Here is a 22,384-nt window from a genome sequence, read left to right as displayed (position 1 = left end):
AAAGGGAATAATTCCTATAAAGTTTATTGGCGGATAGTATTGGCAACTAGTATGAATGTGTGATAGTTTTAGATTTACATCATCCCACTCGGTTTAGACACAAATATACAATAGAATAATACCTTGATAGTCACATGCACTATTTTACAATGTTCGAAAATGTCCTAATATAGTACGAGTAGGAAACTGTAGGAGCAATTTAATATTATGTCGAGTCTTCAAGTAAAATCGTGTAATAGTCTAAACTATCATCACAATTAATTCCAGGCGAAAGGAGTATCAAATACAAAACTATATACAGTAGTACATGTGCAATGCGCTACAACGCTAGACTCTGAAATTTGTTAAATTTGGGGACAGAGATTAAGAAAGCAATCTTAGCCAGCATAATTTTGTTTGTCACCTTAAGGGAAATCACAACCCAGCTTGAGGTCTCGAATATCATCCGCCTGCAGGTTGCAATGCAAAGGGTCAAGATTACATAAGACTTAGGAGGATTCCAGATTTCACAAGAAGTTGTAAATCGAAATCTAGAGCAAAATGAGTAATATAGTCTGTGTTTCTGCCTAAAGTAACGAAAACTGCATCAGTGTTTCTGCAGAATTTGTTTAACCAATTTACAACTAACTTCACAATAAATTGAAAATCGGCGGTCAAAATTATGAAAAATGAAACAGCTTTATGATTAGTTTGATGACATGATATGGAAAATAAAGGGAGCAGATTATAAGCAGCTCATGAGTCATGACCTAATCAAAGTCACATCAGAAAACTTGTTTAGTAGGATAAGTACAAGACTTTTTGTTTAGATGAACGGGCAAACGACAATCAAATGCATGTTGAGAATGTATAGGATGAAGCATCATAGTCACAATTAGTCAGTAACTAAGATTAGAGTTTGTATTACATCAACATGAATAATCAAATAATGAATAGGTCCAAAATCTGCTGAAAATTTAGACCAAGGCCAAAAGAAACAACCTACTTGGCTATAAATATAATTTGATACTTATAAAGTACTCACCATTTGAAATAATGGAGTAAACTTCTCAACTTGCTTTGCAATGCACGTAAAAGACTAGACATGCTATTCGTTAGCTGACGCTTGTGAATTGGATGGAGGCCGAGTCATAAATAGAAATTTTACAAAAAATTGCCAACCACACGACTTCCATTATTAACCCCTGAAATTTGAACATAGATGGACAGTCAATAACAATATAAGATCCCAAGCCTGCGAAAAAGACTAGATTTTTTCCAATCAGCAGTAAAAACAGACCAAATAGCTATGGATCAGCTGGTATACGTGCCACCAGGCATGCACACCCTCGTTGACCCATTATGTTAATACCTGGCATTGAGGGATACCGGGATAGTATTAGCATATTGGGTAAACGAGATTAAGTATTAACATATTGGGTTAAGTATTCTATTACATGTTTATACCTTTCTCTCTCCTCTCTTTAACATTCATGCCATATCTCTCTACGTAGGAATTAGTTAAGAAGGAAGTACCATAAATATATAAAAACTGCAGAATACTTCATACTTGCTCACAGAGGCATGAACCTGAGATTCACCTTCATAGCAATTAGCCCTTGTGACATACTGATGAGTCTATTTTATATATATATTTATTCCCCGTCCCACGGTCATATTTGTGCTTATTTGGGCTCTACGGAGCTATTTTTATTACTAATATACGTTTTCTAGCGTTTTTGTAGAGTTGGTATTATTTTGTAGGAATTTGAAGAATTATGACAATTCCCGAGCTTATTGAGCCACTATGAAAATATTAGAGATGATCGTACCTTATGACGAGTTTTTGAAGCCCAAGGTCGAGCTAATTAAATTTGGTTCGGTGATTAAGGGCTCGGTTTGTTTGGAGTATTAATTTTGTTGCAAGTCCAAGATAAATTAAGAAAAGAAAAATTCAGCCCAAGTGAAAAAGGCCTGTCGAAGTTATGCCCAGATTATGAAGTCGAGGAAAAAGGCGCGCCCGATCGGGCGGCCCTTTGCCCGATCGGGCGCGTGTTTCCGGAAGTCGGTTTAAGCGTTCGTTTTATTTGCTTTAGCTTAGGTTTCGTAGATTAGTATAAATACTCTTTTGTGGAGCTAGTTTTAGTTGTCTTGGATCATTGTGTGAGACAATTTTCCTTAGATCATCTCTTTTCTCTCTTACTCTCTCTCTACTTTTCTCTCTCTCTACAACTCTTGGTTTATTCCATACTCTATCTCCTTTACTCTGGTAACTATTCCTCTCTCTTACTTAAATCTCTTTCTATTATGCTTTATTTAATTGCTTTGTTTAGTTTAGTTTTATTATGTTTGAGTAATTTAATTCTAGGGTTTATGGGGATCCATAATTAATATGAAGGGATAATTTGTTATTGTTGATTATTGATATTGCATGATAATTTCTTATTGAATTGTTCTAATTCTTTGCAATTAGATTATGAATCGAGCAGATGTAATTTGATTGTGAATGTTTAGCAATATTGAATTGATGAATCGAGCAGATGTTAATTTAATATTAAAGGCTATTTTCAATAGGAACTTAGATCTAGTAAATTGCGAGAGCCTGTTAGATCTATGTTGGTTAATAAATTGCGAGAGCCTGTTAATCATGTTATTTATGCAATGTCAATGATTGATTACCCTATTTTACCCCGGAGTATTATTTATTGGTGAACCTATGCCCTAGATCCTTTTATATATTATTTTCTCCCTTTTCCTACTCTTTTTAGTTTAGTTTCATATTCAACTTTTAATATTGGTTACTTAAATAATTTAGATTATAATATTTAATTAGGAGTAAAAAGACTTGTTTCCCTGTGGAGATCGACCCTACTTCCCTATCTACTTTAGTTAGTGAATTAGGTAATTATTTTTGATTAGGGGATACGACTTTACCCTGTCAAAATTTGGCGCCGTTGCCGAGGAAACGGTTTTATTTTTATTTCTAATTATTATTAGAGTCTAGATTATTTTTAATTTTTTTTTTTTTATTATTATTATTTTTTTTTAATTTTTAATTTTATTTCTTTTTTTTTTTTTTATGATTTGAAAATATCCATGCTTATGTCACTACAAGAATTATATAATTTTTATGCAGCACCTAACTACTGTAGTTGTCAACGTCTTTGTTATGAAAATCCTAAATGCCCTTATAGTGAGTTTTTTGTGCGTGCTCCGGATGATTTTAGAGTCTTTCCATATACATATGATCATATTCAGAAACGATTAGTTGCTAATGAAAGTTATTGGAAGGATCTTGATGAAAAAGTCTACGGACACTATAATAATATGAATGTTATTGAGGATGAAGAACCGTCGGTTATAGAATTTGTGGTTGAAAAATCATTGGTTGACGAATCGGTGATTGAAAAATCATTAGTTGTAGAAACGGTGGTTGATAATTTCTTTGTTGATGATGAGGTTATTTGTGAGGGTAAAATTTTAAAGTCATTATTGGAAGATCAAGACAATGACTACCTCCATGTTCGTTCTATTAATTCTAAATTTTTAGCGGAGGAAGTAGAAGGTTGTGGTGTATTTTCATCTCCCTCTTTTGATTTTTCTTTCTACCTTGAGTTCTCTTTATGTGCTCCAAACTTTCTCTTTGTAGGGATAAATGTGCTTGCTATTAAGCCCTATATAGTGCTTAATGAAATGTTTGCAGGAGCGTTTGATAAGTTACTCAAGGCATTGAATTCTTCCGATTGAGAGAAGGAGTATGGTCGAGCGGGACCTTGATAAACTAGCGCTTTGCGGGAGGCAACCCGTATTTTGTTGTTTTTTTTTATTTAGTTTTTTATTTATTTATTTGTTTGTGTGTTTTCTTTTTGTTTTGTTTTAGAGAGGTAGAGGAGAGTATATCTTATATTAGTGGGAGTGTGTTTTTGTACAGGTATAGGTTTAAGAGGTCAAAAGACTTAGAAGAAATTGAAGACGAAGAAAAACAAAGGAAGCGATCGGGCGCGCAAGGAGGGTTAAATTTCATGCCTCCACTCGCCCGATCGGGCGAATTTGCGCGATCGGGCGCGAGAAGAGAGCTGGAATCGAGCCTTAATTAGCCCGATCGGGCGGAGTCGCCCGATCGGGCGCGCAAGTGCAGTCAGAAACTCGAGCAAATTTCGCCCGATCGGGCGAGGTTGCCCGATCGGGCGCAAATCGAATTAAGGAAAAGATATATCGGGCAGAGCTCGCCCGATCGGGCGCGCGTATGCGTCAGCAAACTTAGTCAACTTCGACAGGCCATAACTTTTGCGTTTATTATCCGATTTTTGCGTGTGACCTGTCGTTGGAAATCTCTTCAAGTCTAGTTTCCAATTCAATTGGAATCACTGTATTATCATTTATACATCAAAAGTTATGATCAGAATAGTGCACCTGACTCAAATTTGAACTTTTTCCCACTAACACTTTGTTTCTTTCTTGCCCAATTTTGTTCCAAAGAGATGCATTGCAATCCTCGAGACTTTGGTGACATTGATGTGGTGATGATGAAGAGTAGTCACCTTGACTACTAGCTTCCCTTTAAGACAATGAGGACATTGTCTGATTTAGCTTGGGGGGAGGTTCTCGTGTTCGTATGGTACATCTTTCACTCTCTCTCTTCTCTTTTTACTTTTATTTTTCTTAGTACAGATTTTATTGCTTTCTTAGGTTAGTTTTATTCCAATGAATTATGAATCATGCTTTCCTGTGCCCCTTGATGAAAATTTTTCGAAATTGTTTTGATTCTTGGTTATTGATGATAAATATTGTGGATTAGTTGATCATGATTTGATGTTTGATTGCCTTGAAACCTTAACATGCGTCAATTTTGTCCAACTACTTGTGAATATAGTCCTTGACTAGTTGATTTGGTTAGGAAATGTGTGATAGTTCCATTTTTCCTGGTATGTCAATGAATTTTAGTATTGGTTTGCTACTATTAGTAATGTTTATATGATTCATTATTATGCACATTGAGGAGGACGAAGGCATTTGTTCTTTTAGGTAGCCTCCAGACATTGTAGATACATTTGTTCCCTTCTTGCTACCCATGTTGTTGCTTTGACCTTTTGTTGTTTATTAGCCGCATTACAAGCCTATTTTGCCCCATTGGTTACTAGTCCCAAGCTTGGCTTGGGGGAGCTATTAGTGAGTGAGGTGAGGGAGTTGTAGTGTGCTTACTATTTGCACAAATTTGGGTGGGATTTGAGAAGTTGTTTTGTTGTTATTCATGTTTATTTTTGATGAGTTTCAGAGTTATATTTTCTTGAAAAAATAAAGCATGATGTTATGAAAAAATAGAAGTTCAAAGAAATAAAAAATGCGAAAAAAATAAGTGAACTTCGAAAGAAAAAAAATGTTCAAATGTTCTAGTTGGAGGTTGATCAAAGAAAAATAATTTTGAGCCTCAATGAAATATTCAAGTTGGGAAAATAAAGTTTGTTTATTCACTCTACTTCTTCATTATTATATCTTATGAGTGAAATTAAAGAGTTGGGATTATTTATTATGATTGGAGTTTATTTGGTTGATGTTAGAGTTGGTTATGTAGGAGATGTATGATCATTATTTATTTTGATCATGGGTTTTATTAGGATATGGCTCCTTTAAGCATAGCTTTTCTCTCACTTATTCCCAAATTTATCCTACCCTTTACCCTAGCCTTACATTACAAGCTTTAAAGACCTTCTGACCTTTGTGCATAGAATTATATGAATGTGAAAGTGTTGTTTATCAATGCAAGTTATGATTTGGCATATTTCGAGTCGACTAGTAGGATTGAGCGTTCATTGTTTTATACACACAAGAGTGTGAGTTGGGAGGGCATTGTTCACATTAAAGGGGTGGTTGGAGAGCGATCGAGTACATCTTTTACTCGCCACATAAATGAGAGTTGAGTGTGTGAGCACTAGTCTTGAATTCTATATGCTTTTGTGGTTTGCTCTATTTGACAATTGTTAGGGAAGATTGGTAGTTGGATGGATTTGATTGGTTGACTTTGATACATGTTTGTCAGATTTACCTTAAATCATATTTGTTAATTTAAATTGTTTTTGGGGTGAAGTATTGATTTATTTATTCATTGCTTTGCTTAGGGACAAGCAAAGGTTTGGCTTGGGGGAGTTTGATGAGTCTATTTTATATATATATTTATTCCCCGTCCCACGGTCATATTTGTGCTTATTTGGGCTCTACGGAGCTATTTTTATTACTAATATACGTTTTCTAGCGTTTTTGTAGAGTTGGTATTATTTTGTAGGAATTTGAAGAATTATGACAATTCCCGAGCTTATTGAGCCACTATGAAAATATTAGAGATGATCGTACCTTATGACGAGTTTTTGAAGCCCAAGGTCGAGCTAATTAAATTTGGTTCGGTGATTAAGGGCTCGGTTTGTTTGGAGTATTAATTTTGTTGCAAGTCCAAGATAAATTAAGAAAAGAAAAATTCAGCCCAAGTGAAAAAGGCCTGTCGAAGTTATGCCCAGATTATGAAGTCGAGGAAAAAGGCGCGCCCGATCGGGCGGCCCTTTGCCCGATCGGGCGCGTGTTTCCGGAAGTCGGTTTAAGCGTTCGTTTTATTTGCTTTAGCTTAGGTTTCGTAGATTAGTATAAATACTCTTTTGTGGAGCTAGTTTTAGTTGTCTTGGATCATTGTGTGAGACAATTTTCCTTAGATCATCTCTTTTCTCTCTTACTCTCTCTCTACTTTTCTCTCTCTCTACAACTCTTGGTTTATTCCATACTCTATCTCCTTTACTCTGGTAACTATTCCTCTCTCTTACTTAAATCTCTTTCTATTATGCTTTATTTAATTGCTTTGTTTAGTTTAGTTTTATTATGTTTGAGTAATTTAATTCTAGGGTTTATGGGGATCCATAATTAATATGAAGGGATAATTTGTTATTGTTGATTATTGATATTGCATGATAATTTCTTATTGAATTGTTCTAATTCTTTGCAATTAGATTATGAATCGAGCAGATGTAATTTGATTGTGAATGTTTAGCAATATTGAATTGATGAATCGAGCAGATGTTAATTTAATATTAAAGGCTATTTTCAATAGGAACTTAGATCTAGTAAATTGCGAGAGCCTGTTAGATCTATGTTGGTTAATAAATTGCGAGAGCCTGTTAATCATGTTATTTATGCAATGTCAATGATTGATTACCCTATTTTACCCCGGAGTATTATTTATTGGTGAACCTATGCCCTAGATCCTTTTATATATTATTTTCTCCCTTTTCCTACTCTTTTTAGTTTAGTTTCATATTCAACTTTTAATATTGGTTACTTAAATAATTTAGATTATAATATTTAATTAGGAGTAAAAAGACTTGTTTCCCTGTGGAGATCGACCCTACTTCCCTATCTACTTTAGTTAGTGAATTAGGTAATTATTTTTGATTAGGGGATACGACTTTACCCTGTCAAAATTTGGCGCCGTTGCCGAGGAAACGGTTTTATTTTTATTTCTAATTATTATTAGAGTCTAGATTATTTTTAATTTTTTTTTTTTATTATTATTATTTTTTTTTAATTTTTAATTTTATTTCTTTTTTTTTTTTTTATGATTTGAAAATATCCATGCTTATGTCACTACAAGAATTATATAATTTTTATGCAGCACCTAACTACTGTAGTTGTCAACGTCTTTGTTATGAAAATCCTAAATGCCCTTATAGTGAGTTTTTTGTGCGTGCTCCGGATGATTTTAGAGTCTTTCCATATACATATGATCATATTCAGAAACGATTAGTTGCTAATGAAAGTTATTGGAAGGATCTTGATGAAAAAGTCTACGGACACTATAATAATATGAATGTTATTGAGGATGAAGAACCGTCGGTTATAGAATTTGTGGTTGAAAAATCATTGGTTGACGAATCGGTGATTGAAAAATCATTAGTTGTAGAAACGGTGGTTGATAATTTCTTTGTTGATGATGAGGTTATTTGTGAGGGTAAAATTTTAAAGTCATTATTGGAAGATCAAGACAATGACTACCTCCATGTTCGTTCTATTAATTCTAAATTTTTAGCGGAGGAAGTAGAAGGTTGTGGTGTATTTTCATCTCCCTCTTTTGATTTTTCTTTCTACCTTGAGTTCTCTTTATGTGCTCCAAACTTTCTCTTTGTAGGGATAAATGTGCTTGCTATTAAGCCCTATATAGTGCTTAATGAAATGTTTGCAGGAGCGTTTGATAAGTTACTCAAGGCATTGAATTCTTCCGATTGAGAGAAGGAGTATGGTCGAGCGGGACCTTGATAAACTAGCGCTTTGCGGGAGGCAACCCGTATTTTGTTGTTTTTTTTTATTTAGTTTTTTATTTATTTATTTGTTTGTGTGTTTTCTTTTTGTTTTGTTTTAGAGAGGTAGAGGAGAGTATATCTTATATTAGTGGGAGTGTGTTTTTGTACAGGTATAGGTTTAAGAGGTCAAAAGACTTAGAAGAAATTGAAGACGAAGAAAAACAAAGGAAGCGATCGGGCGCGCAAGGAGGGTTAAATTTCATGCCTCCACTCGCCCGATCGGGCGAATTTGCGCGATCGGGCGCGAGAAGAGAGCTGGAATCGAGCCTTAATTAGCCCGATCGGGCGGAGTCGCCCGATCGGGCGCGCAAGTGCAGTCAGAAACTCGAGCAAATTTCGCCCGATCGGGCGAGGTTGCCCGATCGGGCGCAAATCGAATTAAGGAAAAGATATATCGGGCAGAGCTCGCCCGATCGGGCGCGCGTATGCGTCAGCAAACTTAGTCAACTTCGACAGGCCATAACTTTTGCGTTTATTATCCGATTTTTGCGTGTGACCTGTCGTTGGAAATCTCTTCAAGTCTAGTTTCCAATTCAATTGGAATCACTGTATTATCATTTATACATCAAAAGTTATGATCAGAATAGTGCACCTGACTCAAATTTGAACTTTTTCCCACTAACACTTTGTTTCTTTCTTGCCCAATTTTGTTCCAAAGAGATGCATTGCAATCCTCGAGACTTTGGTGACATTGATGTGGTGATGATGAAGAGTAGTCACCTTGACTACTAGCTTCCCTTTAAGACAATGAGGACATTGTCTGATTTAGCTTGGGGGGAGGTTCTCGTGTTCGTATGGTACATCTTTCACTCTCTCTCTTCTCTTTTTACTTTTATTTTTCTTAGTACAGATTTTATTGCTTTCTTAGGTTAGTTTTATTCCAATGAATTATGAATCATGCTTTCCTGTGCCCCTTGATGAAAATTTTTCGAAATTGTTTTGATTCTTGGTTATTGATGATAAATATTGTGGATTAGTTGATCATGATTTGATGTTTGATTGCCTTGAAACCTTAACATGCGTCAATTTTGTCCAACTACTTGTGAATATAGTCCTTGACTAGTTGATTTGGTTAGGAAATGTGTGATAGTTCCATTTTTCCTGGTATGTCAATGAATTTTAGTATTGGTTTGCTACTATTAGTAATGTTTATATGATTCATTATTATGCACATTGAGGAGGACGAAGGCATTTGTTCTTTTAGGTAGCCTCCAGACATTGTAGATACATTTGTTCCCTTCTTGCTACCCATGTTGTTGCTTTGACCTTTTGTTGTTTATTAGCCGCATTACAAGCCTATTTTGCCCCATTGGTTACTAGTCCCAAGCTTGGCTTGGGGGAGCTATTAGTGAGTGAGGTGAGGGAGTTGTAGTGTGCTTACTATTTGCACAAATTTGGGTGGGATTTGAGAAGTTGTTTTGTTGTTATTCATGTTTATTTTTGATGAGTTTCAGAGTTATATTTTCTTGAAAAAATAAAGCATGATGTTATGAAAAAATAGAAGTTCAAAGAAATAAAAAATGCGAAAAAAATAAGTGAACTTCGAAAGAAAAAAAATGTTCAAATGTTCTAGTTGGAGGTTGATCAAAGAAAAATAATTTTGAGCCTCAATGAAATATTCAAGTTGGGAAAATAAAGTTTGTTTATTCACTCTACTTCTTCATTATTATATCTTATGAGTGAAATTAAAGAGTTGGGATTATTTATTATGATTGGAGTTTATTTGGTTGATGTTAGAGTTGGTTATGTAGGAGATGTATGATCATTATTTATTTTGATCATGGGTTTTATTAGGATATGGCTCCTTTAAGCATAGCTTTTCTCTCACTTATTCCCAAATTTATCCTACCCTTTACCCTAGCCTTACATTACAAGCTTTAAAGACCTTCTGACCTTTGTGCATAGAATTATATGAATGTGAAAGTGTTGTTTATCAATGCAAGTTATGATTTGGCATATTTCGAGTCGACTAGTAGGATTGAGCGTTCATTGTTTTATACACACAAGAGTGTGAGTTGGGAGGGCATTGTTCACATTAAAGGGGTGGTTGGAGAGCGATCGAGTACATCTTTTACTCGCCACATAAATGAGAGTTGAGTGTGTGAGCACTAGTCTTGAATTCTATATGCTTTTGTGGTTTGCTCTATTTGACAATTGTTAGGGAAGATTGGTAGTTGGATGGATTTGATTGGTTGACTTTGATACATGTTTGTCAGATTTACCTTAAATCATATTTGTTAATTTAAATTGTTTTTGGGGTGAAGTATTGATTTATTTATTCATTGCTTTGCTTAGGGACAAGCAAAGGTTTGGCTTGGGGGAGTTTGATGAGTCTATTTTATATATATATTTATTCCCCGTCCCACGGTCATATTTGTGCTTATTTGGGCTCTACGGAGCTATTTTTATTACTAATATACGTTTTCTAGCGTTTTTTGTAGAGTTGGTATTATTTTGTAGGAATTTGAAGAATTATGACAATTCCCGAGCTTATTGAGCCACTATGAAAATATTAGAGATGATCGTACCTTATGACGAGTTTTTGAAGCCCAAGGTCGAGCTAATTAAATTTGGTTCGGTGATTAAGGGCTCGGTTTGTTTGGAGTATTAATTTTGTTGCAAGTCCAAGATAAATTAAGAAAAGAAAAATTCAGCCCAAGTGAAAAAGGCCTGTCGAAGTTATGCCCAGATTATGAAGTCGAGGAAAAAGGCGCGCCCGATCGGGCGGCCCTTTGCCCGATCGGGCGCGTGTTTCCGGAAGTCGGTTTAAGCGTTCGTTTTATTTGCTTTAGCTTAGGTTTCGTAGATTAGTATAAATACTCTTTTGTGGAGCTAGTTTTAGTTGTCTTGGATCATTGTGTGAGACAATTTTCCTTAGATCATCTCTTTTCTCTCTTACTCTCTCTCTACTTTTCTCTCTCTCTACAACTCTTGGTTTATTCCATACTCTATCTCCTTTACTCTGGTAACTATTCCTCTCTCTTACTTAAATCTCTTTCTATTATGCTTTATTTAATTGCTTTGTTTAGTTTAGTTTTATTATGTTTGAGTAATTTAATTCTAGGGTTTATGGGGATCCATAATTAATATGAAGGGATAATTTGTTATTGTTGATTATTGATATTGCATGATAATTTCTTATTGAATTGTTCTAATTCTTTGCAATTAGATTATGAATCGAGCAGATGTAATTTGATTGTGAATGTTTAGCAATATTGAATTGATGAATCGAGCAGATGTTAATTTAATATTAAAGGCTATTTTCAATAGGAACTTAGATCTAGTAAATTGCGAGAGCCTGTTAGATCTATGTTGGTTAATAAATTGCGAGAGCCTGTTAATCATGTTATTTATGCAATGTCAATGATTGATTATCCTATTTTACCCCGGAGTATTATTTATTGGTGAACCTATGCCCTAGATCCTTTTATATATTATTTTCTCCCTTTTCCTACTCTTTTTAGTTTAGTTTCATATTCAACTTTTAATATTGGTTACTTAAATAATTTAGATTATAATATTTAATTAGGAGTAAAAAGACTTGTTTCCCTGTGGAGATCGACCCTACTTCCCTATCTACTTTAGTTAGTGAATTAGGTAATTATTTTTGATTAGGGGATACGACTTTACCCTGTCACATACCTATAGAAACAGTAAAGGAAAATATCAAACTGATGGTACAAACAGTACAAACAACAGTTCAACACAAAAATAGTGCATATGTTATAACTCTATAATGCAAAAAGTCAGAAATACTAGCAGCATAAGACAAGCAGCAAATCATATACCTCTTTTCCAGACTTTATAACTTAGAGCAAGAAGTTCCTAGTAGTTTAGCAACCTGCAATTCCTAAGTGCAGTTTCGCAAATTGATCCTGGAAAGTGGAAACAAGCAAACACAAACGGTGTGTAAGTTCACCACAATGCATGAGTGAAAAATATAGCAACATTAAGAGCTGGAAGACAACTTATCCAAAAAATGGAGTGTTGTAACTTGCAATCAAAGCAGGAACACTATTGCAGGCCAAAAAAAGATATAATCAAGCTACCTTATAAAAGTATTATCAGGTTTCATTTGCATTCCATACAGCCAAACCAGAGAGGTGATGATCTGTGATCTGTCCAACTTATTCAATTCCCTGACAAGTGCATCAGAATTTATCATCTGGCACAAAGCCTCTTCGAAGCATTTCATCATGGACCCTGAAGGCCTCTTTCAGGTTATCCTGACTAACATAACCATTAATCAACATTGTATAAGTAGATCTGTCTGGATTTACATCTCTTTCTATCATCTTCTTGTATATCAAGTTTGCCTCTTCCATTCTAGATTGTCTACAAAAACCATCTAATATCACATTATATGATATGACATCAGGTAATATCCCCTGATACTCCATTTGATTAAACAAGACAAAAGCTCTGTCCATCATCTCTTCTTTGATATATCCTTGTATAAGAGTGTTGTAAGTAAAATTATCAGGAAGAATGCTCTTTGCTGTCATCTTAGCCAGGAACTTTTCTGCCTCAGCTACATCTCCAGATATGCAATAGCCTTTAATGATGGTATTACAGGTCACAATAGTTGGCTCAATACCTCTTTTAACCATCTCATCCCAAAGCTTAAATGCCATATTAAGACGCCCCACACTACAAAATCCATTAATGAAAATACCATAGGAAATGTGATTAGGGTAAATTCCTCGATGAACCATGTCAGCCCATTTTTCATTAGCTTTTTCCATGAAACCCTGCTTACAAAAACCATCCATCAAGATGTTATACGTTACAATATCTGGTTTAAGGTTCCTCTGAATCATAGTTTCAAACAATACCACTGCTTTGTCCATGTCCCTAGCCTTACAATAACCATGAATAAGTGTTGTATATGTGTAAAAATCAGGGGATATACCCCTTTGCAACATCTCATCAAATAATTGATCAGCCTCACCAAGCATATCTTCTTTACACAAGCCATTCAGAATGGTGTTGTACGTCACCACATCCATAAGACAACCACTTTCAAGCATCTCACTACGCATCCTTAACGCCTCAGACATAACACCTGATTTACAAAACCCACCAATAAGAATGGTGTATAAAACACTGTCTGGAGCCAGCCCCTTGTCCTTCATCTCTTTAAAATAAATCAAGGCTTGATCAAGTTGCCCTTTTTTCGAAAACAAACTAATAAGTGACGTATAACTAATTACATCAGGAACCACACCATGGTGTATCATTTCATCAAATAATTGTTCCCCATCCACAACATTATCTTTCTTGCTACACTCAATCAACAATGCATTGTAACTATTAGTATCAGGACACAATCCCGTTTGCCTCATATTACTCAACATCTGCCTAGCCCTACTATACCCTCCCATTGTACATAACCCTTTTAATATTGAATTGTAGGTAATCACCCCAGCTCTCAAGCCCTTACTCGACATCGAATTCATCATTTCAATAGCCTTTTCGACATTCCCATCCCTACAATATGCATTAATCAAAGTGTTATAAGTAACATTATCAGGAAATACCCCCTTGGCCTCCATTTCTAGTAAATAGGAATTCACATTCCCCATCTTACCATCCTTACACAAAGCATTGATCATTATATTCAATGTATAAACATTCAACTGAGCTCCATATTTAACAATTTCTCGGTATATCTCCCATGCTAAATCAACCCACCCAACCTTCACTAACCCACCAAGAAGACTATTACAAGCATTAATCGACACTAAAACCCCTCGACTAATCAACAATTTGAACACCTCAGCAGCCTCCCTCAACCTCTTGGCTTGCACAAAAGTCCTAACCAACAAATCAAAAACACCCGAATTCGAACCGCATTGATCATAACTCCCCATTAAAGAATCAACAATTTCTACCCTCGAAACCCCACTTTTTCTAACCATTCTAAGAATCAAAGCTTGAGCATCTGATGCCCTCCTACCCCTAACCAACATATGAACCATAACACACAAAGAAAGCGTGGAATGTCGAAAATTAGGGCAATTAAACAAGAAATAATCAATAAACTTCAAACCCAGATGCAGATTTTCACGACATTGATACAAAATTTGAGCAATATCAAAAGGGGTTAATGTGCGATAGTTATGAAAGTGAGTGGACTTACCAAGCTTCAAATTCAACAGGATTTTGTCGACCGTTAGAGAAGATGGTACTGAATTTGGTGAAATGGGTTGCTGAGAAATTGGGGATGAATTTGAGTAGAGAGATTTGTGAAATCGAAGAGTTGTTTGGTGAAAGATTAGGCGTTGAACCGCCAAGCTGCCTGTGAAGCGCGGCATAGAAGGAAATTGGAGAGGTTATGGAGGAGTGAATGATATTTCCCAGAAAACAAAAAAACATCAGTAGGACTGTAGGAGTAATCTAAACGTGTTGAAACGTTTGTTTCGGTTCAGTTCGGTTCAGTCTAGTCGGGTCGAGTGTAGTTTAGTCGAAATTTGAATCTCATCACTTTTGAGTTAAGTTAGTTAGCTTGGGTTTGGACACTTTTGGTTATTACATGAAAAATGATTGCTAGTATGTACGGAGTAGTACTCAATACTTGTATTTTACCTGGAATTCATGACTACTCGTACAAAATTAAGGTTGTATGTTCGAATTTTGTATAGACAACATGCACGATTTTTTTTTTTATAATGGTATTTTGAACACTTTTAATACGAAGTAATTAAGAGGTGAGTAGGTCCACTTAAAATGTCGAACATGTATCTCATTATTTATGCTTAAGAGGGGGAAAAAAAATCAACCGCTTCAGTCAAATTTCGTCAATATGGATAAACAAATCACAGTATATGTTCACCTGTGTTACCAAATGAAGAATTCATTCAATGCAATAAAATGGCAAATGGAAATTAATACTTCGACCTTGTTCACTTCACCGTATTCAATAACTCCATTTATCCCAATGATTTTGCCCAATTACTAGATTTTGGGTCGAATTTTGAATTCTTTGACTATAAATTATCATTAATCTACAATAAACGATGCAGTCATGTGGGATGTTATTGAATTTGTCTAATTGTATGTTTTATTAAAACCAATTTTATATTTCCTTTACGTATATGGAAATGGAGATATTGCGTCTTGAAGACCATGAATAGTAAAATCAGGAAAAACTAAAATAAAATAGAGACAAAGAGAGTAATAATAAGTAAAAATAAGTTTAGTTTCGTAAAAAAAAAAACTCTAGTGAACAAATATAACAAAGAATCTGTTGAATAAGTTTTAATCATTAAATTTAAGGTTAGTAAATCAAATTTTAGTAAAAATAAGTTTAGCTCGATAAAAATATTTTCAATTCATCAATATTAAGGTGTAAGACTAATGTCGTGTTTGGTGAAAAGTTGAAAGTTGAATATGATGGTGTCAATTGATTTTGACTAGATGGTCGTATTAACTAATTTAGCTAACTAATTATATAAAAGTGTTCGGTAAACAATTGATTGCTTATAGTTTGTTAAGTTTGCAAAATGATCAATTGTGGGGTTTTGATTAAATCAGAATATAAGTGTAATTTCACTATATAAAATGCTGAATAAACTAATAAAAAGAGCTTATTTAATGGAATAAGTTTATGAAAAACGAGCTTTTTAAGTGGAATACTCTCTTAATTGTAATGGTTAGTATTAACAAAGTCAACCTTCAACACTTCTAAATTCTAACATCACAATGTCGTTTTGCACTAATTTTCTCTTTTAAAAAAACAAATCCAAAAACTAGTGAGATATTTTAAAAGTCTGACATGGCATTCTTTGATTGGTCTCGCCACTTCATCAACACGTAAATTACTGACGTGGAATAAAGATTTTCCAACATATTTTACCCGCTACAAAATAATCTAACCTTCTTCCTCACAGACAAAACCTCAAACCAAACATTTCATAGCCAATATAAAACCGCCACGTCATAACCTCTTCAACACTGATTCGTCTGTCACCCAATTTAAGTGAAACTACATGTCTTCCATCAAATTTATCACCCCAAAACTAACGGTTAAATTACATAAAAAAAAAAATTCCCCCAATTAGTTAAAACCCTAATTTAATTTCCAAACTTTATTTTTTAGATTTGATCTCAATTTAGCAATCTGGAAAATTATAAAACTCATCATCTTAATTAGTTCTTCAATTTTTTTAATTTTCTCTCTCCTCTTCCCCCCTTTTTTTTCTCTCTCTAGTTCTTCGATCCGCGATTTTGATTTGATTTGGGGAAGAGATAGTTTGGGAAAATTAATTATCAGATCTAATTACTTCTCCAAAGGTATTTCTTTGTCTGGATTTTGGGTTAAAAATTGGGTAATTTTTTTTATTTAATTTGTTGTTGATTGGTTTCGATTGTTTGATTTGCAGGTGTAATTTTTTAAGAATAGGAAGTAATTTTGAATTGCGGGATTTTTGTCGTTGAATTTGGGAAATTTAAGCTGAATTAAGTGTAGAATTTTGGAGGAGTAATGAAGAACCTTGAACGTTTAGCGAATCTGGCCCTTGCAGGTTTGTGATTTTGTTTCTGTGATTGTTATGATATAATTTGAGTTATTGTTCATGCTTAATTTTTTAAATGTATAATAAAGTTAGTATCTTTTTATTTATTTTTTATCTTTATTTAATTTGGTCATGAATATGAAATGGCTTGATTAGTGACATTTGATAAGTTTTTAATTGAAATTGGTATGTTGGATGGCATGCATATGATGTTGATATATGACAATTTTAGGATAAAAGAACGCTGTATACTGTAGTTAGCACTCTGAATTGATAGTTAAGTATAAATGAAACTGGCCTCGGGGTTGTTGAGCATACAATATTGGTTCGTGGGGCGGGGGCGTGGACTAGGGCAGGGCGGGGCAGGGCAGGGCGGGATAAACTTACTCCTCCATGCTTTTACATAAAAATGTTGCTGAAATAGTATGGTATTAGTAGCAGATAGCTATGCCAGGTTGCTGAATTGTTTAGTAGGCTAATTGTGTAGAGCTTATGACTGACTTTTTCTTGTAACTGTCATGGTTATATTCGAGCAAGTTGGTTTTTAGTTGGTGTTGATATTAGATGTGATTGTGGTAGCATGACGGGGGTTGGTGCGATTGAAAGGGATGCTCTTGAGATTTGAGTTCATATTATTTTGTAATTAGTATCTAGTTACTCTTTTGCAATTCCTTGATGCTCTGATTTGTGTTTTAACACCCTTTTTTTTACTAGAGGAAATAGAAAATTGTATGATTCAATGGGTTTGCTGGTCTTTCAGGCTTATCTTTGGCACCACTTGTTGTGAAGGTGAATCCAAATGTAAACGTGGTATTAACAGCTTGTCTTGCTGTATTTGTTGGCTGTTACCGGTCAGTCAAGGACACACCACCAACTGTAAGTACTGAATTATATGCAATGCTGCTATACAATGAATGTTTTCTACATGCAGATAGTGGAGGCGGCTATTACCTTATAAGTTGCTTATTTGTTTATATGATTGTCTGTCTAATGCAGGAGACTATGTCCAATGAACATGCTATGAGATTTCCATTGGTTGGGAGTGCCATGCTGTTATCTCTGTTTTTACTTTTCAAATTCTTTTCAAAGGACTTGGTCAATGCCGTGCTAACTTGCTATTTCTTTCTTCTTGGAATATTAGCTTTTTCGTAAGTATTCACCATATGGTGTACCCTATTGCTATAATATCTTCCAAATGTATTGTCGATGGTTATCCCTTAGTTTAAACTTATTTTTTCTCTGTTATGTGTTGTCGTCCTTTACAGTGCAACATTGTTACCTGCAATAAAGCGTTTCCTTCCAAAGCACTGGAATGAAAATGTTATTGTCTGGCGCTTCCCTTACTTCCGCTGTATGTTACTTGCCCTTTAGTCCTTTTGAAGCTTTTGACATTATCATTATTATTTCTTTGGTTTGCTGCTGGTTTTTAATTATTGTTATGTGATTGTTTCTTTAATCTGCCACTGTGGTATTATGGACGAGGCTTATAATTTTATACGAATTTTTTTTACTCCGTATCTGGGTATCACTTCAATTTTTGTTATGGTTTTGCTTGGAAGAAAAAAAAGGACATGATGAACAGTTTTTGGTGGGTGCTGGTTTGAGTTAATATTTATTTCTTCTTCCATATAGCTAGGAGTATATTTAATCTATTTTATTATTTATATTTCCTACTAATATGTATCTTATATTTGGATGACCCTCAATAATGTTTCGAATGACTAAGAATTGTTATGAGTTACTCCAAGGAAATGGGAAAAGTTCTCGCCGTAGTTCATTTATGTTGTAAGATTTCTATTTCCACTATATTGGATTTTAACAATACGTCCCCGTTCCTGCACAGCCATTTTGTGTGCTCTTTTTTCAAATGCCAAATTATCTCCCTCTGTGTGTTTGTGTCCTCACACACTGCTGTATTGCTTGATGAAGTAGATTATTGGTTAACCTTACCTAAAATGAGGTTTTCATGTGTGGTTGGTTGTAGTATTTACAATGATGCTTTTTGTTTGGCCCCACAGCTTTGGAGATTGAGTTCACAAAGTCTCAAGTAGTTGCTGCAATTCCTGGATTCTTCTTTTGTGTCTGGTATGCTGCAAAGAAGCATTGGCTTGCCAACAATATCTTGGGCCTGGCATTCTGCATTCAGGTTTGACTGTTAGGCTCATTAGAGTGTTAACTTTATTGATTTTGCCCACTCAGTCCCTTATTATTAGTTAGCCCTTTCCTTTTGTAGATTTTAACTATTTCCCCCCCTTAACATTCAGGGAATCGAAATGCTTTCACTTGGCTCTTTCAAGACTGGTGCCATTCTCTTGGTAACTGTTAAATTTTTGGCTTTCTGTACTTGGCCAACATGTTACTTCTGACCAAGAATATGTTGAGTTTGTAAATGCTCAAGTATTGCTTGATTTTCTCTGGGCTTCTCTATATGCTTAGCAGGTGTCAATGAATTTGTGTACTTGTGATTAAAGTCATCCTATACCTTGAGTGACTTTGTTAGTTATTTGTTTTTGAACCTGACTATCCAAATTCTTGCCTGCCTTGCACAATATTGTGCATATAAAACATTTTATTGGCTTGTCTTTATAGACATCAATAAATTAAGGTAGCTGATTGCTAGTTATTGGGACTCCTGGCCTATTTTTCAATTATTTACTTGAGACTTGGAAAATTCTTTATGTAACATATAGAAGGTCTGAACATCATGATCATACTACAAAAATTTGATTTCAGTCTTGGATAGGAATGTAGGGAAAGTAATTGACGAGAGAATAACAAGTGCAGCAGGAAGAAATATAACTTAGTGTAGAATTGGAGGCAGCACTTTTGTCTTTTGTTCTTTTAAACATCTTTTGCCTGAACTCCCAAAGATGATTATGATATTAGTAAGTACACCAATATGATAATGACCATGCTGTGCTTCTCATATTGTATGTGCTTTTGTAAATTGCATGTTCTTAATGTTTCCTGAATTCGTTCAAGAGTTTCTTCTTCTCTTTAGATCCTTCAAATTACTCTTTGTAACAAGTTCTACTTTTAATGTTCAAAGAATAGTCTTTGTGTGCATGGTTTTCATTGGAGTGGATAGTTTTTATTGATTTGTGGTTTTTTGAACGTTGGCATCTGTTCTGGCTTTTGTAAATTTCATCCTTTCTTCAGCTTACATTTTTTTATAACTATTGGTAATCTACAGGGTGGACTTTTTCTATATGATATCTTCTGGGTGTTCTTTACTCCAGTTATGGTTAGTGTAGCCAAGTCCTTTGATGCACCTATCAAGGTAAGTTCTTAGCCAGTGCCTTAATTTGTGTATTGCTTTGAATTATATGATGTATGCTTTCTCTATTGTTGTTAATGGTTCATTTACTTTGCAGCTTTTGTTTCCCACAGCAGATGCAGCGAGACCATATTCCATGTTGGGACTAGGAGATATTGTTATCCCTGGTGAGAGTAGGAAAATTTATTGTTTAGATTCTTTTAGTGATTTGTAATTATTAATGTTTCCTGTTTCTTGCAAAGTCTGTGTTAGCGACTTAGTCTGCAAAGTATAGGGTTCGATTTTACAATTAATGTAGGTGGCATTGTGGAATATATGTGGAGTTTGTGTAGCTGTGAAGATTAACTTGTGGGCTGGCATCTTTTAATCTCTGTAGTTTGCTTGAGATCTGACTTTGGCCCAGGAAAGCTAGGCACTAATAGAGGGTATTTTAGGTCTGCGTAGTCGGTATTTGTGTGGTGTAGTTTATTAGTACCATACAGCCATGGACCCTGCACTTTCTTTCTTCATTCCTTTTCTCAGCTGTCCTTTCTCCTAATCTGACCAATAAACCTTGCTTTCTTATTTATTGCTGTGATGAAGTTTGCATGACTATACTGCTTTCATACGGAGGCTGTTGCTGGGAGACTGATCACTTTATGCTCCCTTGTGTTTTGTGTTTTGCTGTTAAATGGGTTATCTGACCATATTTGAAGTTTTCCTAGTTTCCTACTACTGGAGACTGGATGTGGAAAGGCATTTTTACTATGGATGCATATTCCTTTGGGCTGGGGGGGGGGGGGTGTTGGGCTTTTGCGTGGTTTCATGAGTTCCTGCACATTTTTAGAAAATGACATTTTGTAGTGTAATATGAGCAAAGGCGTTTCCCTATAATTAATGATTTGATTTTGGTTTGTGACTTCTTTAGGCATCTTTGTGGCGCTGGCATTACGATTTGATGTTTCGAGAGGGAAAGAAAGCCAATACTTCAAGAGTGCTTTTGTCGGGTATGCAGCTGGCATGATCCTTACAATTGTTGTGATGAATTGGTTTCAAGCTGCACAGGTGCATCTTTCTTCTTCCTTGCCATCGCAACTGTTTACTTACCTTCCTACTGGTTCCTTGTGGACTTAATTTTTCCAATCTTTCTTGTGTATTATAAAGCAGAATTAGCCAGGTTATATTAAGTTTTCTAATAATCTTAATTTTCCTTTCAGCCTGCACTTCTTTACATTGTACCAGCCGTCATTGGATTTTTGGCTGTACACGTGACGTGGAACGGTGATATTAAACCGGTATGTGACTTCTTCCCTAGCAGTAATAGTTACAGATTAAACAGGCTAAAATGCTGTTAAGAGTGTTGACGTTGTGTATTGTTAATTGTAAAGAGGACTTTTCACACTGTCAAACTTGGCCAAATTTAAGGAAAAATAAAGAGGGGGAGGGGGGGGGGGGGGGGGGGGCTACCACATTCCACAGTATATCGAGATTTTGAATATCTGACTTAGGTACCTTTGGTGAAATGGAGTGTCCGAATAAAGTAGGTTGCTCATTGTTTTGATGCAAAATGCCAGTAAAAACAGGGGGTGGGGAGAAGATATGATTGAAGAAGTGAATTGGCTAAAAAAGAAAGTTCTTCCTTGGAAAAATGCTTCTTGGGGGCCTTTTAATCGCTCCAAGTTTGCTTCTTTGAATATGAAAGTCGGGGGAATCATTTTCTTGCTCATATGATAATGCCAGATTTTTGGCATTTGGAGCTCTTTTTTTTTTCTTCCTATTATTGAACAAGATTTATGACTATTATGAGACTCATGTATTAATTCTGAGTGCTCAATTTTTTATCTGCTTCACTTCCTGCTTTCTCTGATTTTTCTGCTTCGCGTATGTGCAGTTGATGGAATTCGACGAGTCAAAGTTGGCCGAGGATACGTCATCTAAAGATGACAGCGACTCTGCATCTAGTAAGAAAGAGGAATAGAAGAGTCTCGACGAAGAAACAGTTAGATTGCAGCTCCTGAATTATGTTTATTTAGGGGGCGGAATTTCTCAAACGCTGGGGGCCTTTTCTAACTTATGCACCTTCACACAGTACCCTTGTAAAAGATTTTGATGGAATTGTGGATAATATCATTATCAGCAGCCCCATAATAGGAAACGGAGCTCTTTTTTCTACTGATTTTGCTGCTTTTTAAATCTAACATATTAATATTATATAGGAAATGTTTACTCTGGAAACTTTGAATTGTTTATTTGTAGGGGAAGTTAAACACTTAAATGAGGATGAGATTAAACCCTGT

The 22,384-nt window shown here is 35.1% G+C and overlaps 2 protein-coding genes across 4 annotated transcripts; one reads left to right on the top strand and one right to left on the bottom strand.

Moving 5' to 3' along the window:
• Nucleotides 1-106: 106 nt before the first annotated feature.
• LOC145628497 (uncharacterized) lies at nucleotides 107-14,660 on the bottom strand. 3 transcript variants are annotated; one of them, XM_081680809.1, is made up of 4 exons: nucleotides 12,365-14,660; nucleotides 12,104-12,190; nucleotides 1,025-1,184; nucleotides 107-449 (listed from the first exon to the last, which is right to left on the bottom strand). In XM_081680809.1, the coding sequence occupies exon 1, from the start codon at nucleotides 14,630-14,632 to the stop codon at nucleotides 12,467-12,469; it is 2,166 nt and encodes a 721-aa protein (XP_081536935.1). In that variant the 5' UTR covers nucleotides 14,633-14,660; the 3' UTR covers nucleotides 107-449; nucleotides 1,025-1,184; nucleotides 12,104-12,190; nucleotides 12,365-12,466. The 3 variants fall into 3 exon arrangements, 1 of the variants encoding a protein (XP_081536935.1); XR_014111452.1 differs by lacking the exons at nucleotides 12,104-12,190; nucleotides 12,365-14,660 and adding an exon at nucleotides 1,516-1,654; XR_014111453.1 differs by lacking the exons at nucleotides 12,104-12,190; nucleotides 12,365-14,660 and adding an exon at nucleotides 1,280-1,585.
• A 1,733-nt stretch (nucleotides 14,661-16,393) lies between these two features.
• On the top strand, nucleotides 16,394-22,257 carry LOC145628495 (signal peptide peptidase-like). The gene is made up of 12 exons (XM_081680806.1): nucleotides 16,394-16,610; nucleotides 16,700-16,840; nucleotides 17,592-17,707; nucleotides 17,828-17,979; nucleotides 18,097-18,182; nucleotides 18,850-18,977; nucleotides 19,096-19,146; nucleotides 20,025-20,111; nucleotides 20,206-20,275; nucleotides 21,016-21,152; nucleotides 21,305-21,382; nucleotides 21,979-22,257. Exons 2-12 carry the CDS (start codon nucleotides 16,801-16,803, stop codon nucleotides 22,063-22,065), a joined length of 1,032 nt encoding a protein of 343 aa, XP_081536932.1. The 5' UTR covers nucleotides 16,394-16,610; nucleotides 16,700-16,800; the 3' UTR covers nucleotides 22,066-22,257.
• Nucleotides 22,258-22,384: the final 127 nt, after the last annotated feature.

The sequence above is a fragment of the Chenopodium album genome, chromosome 4 (assembly GCF_948465745.1).
Source record: "Chenopodium album chromosome 4, dcCheAlbu1.1, whole genome shotgun sequence".
NCBI classification, from domain to species: domain Eukaryota; kingdom Viridiplantae; phylum Streptophyta; class Magnoliopsida; order Caryophyllales; family Amaranthaceae; genus Chenopodium; species Chenopodium album.
The sequence above is the reverse complement of the archived record's forward strand: the minus strand, read 5'-3'. Positions and strand labels throughout refer to the sequence as shown.

What these genes read in the sequence shown, in the direction of transcription:
- LOC145628497 (XM_081680809.1), bottom strand. Translation starts at nt 14,632, where the DNA reads ATGCCGCGCTTCACAGGCAGCTTGGCGGTTCAACGCCTAATCTTTCAC.
- LOC145628495 (XM_081680806.1), top strand. Translation starts at nt 16,801, where the DNA reads ATGAAGAACCTTGAACGTTTAGCGAATCTGGCCCTTGCAG. An exon ending in GCGCTTCCCTTACTTCCGCT is followed by an intron (nt 18,183 to 18,849) that starts GTATGTTACTTG and finishes TTGGCCCCACAG; the next exon opens with CTTTGGAGATTGAGTTCACA. An exon ending in AGACTGGTGCCATTCTCTTG is followed by an intron (nt 19,147 to 20,024) that starts GTAACTGTTAAA and finishes GGTAATCTACAG; the next exon opens with GGTGGACTTTTTCTATATGA.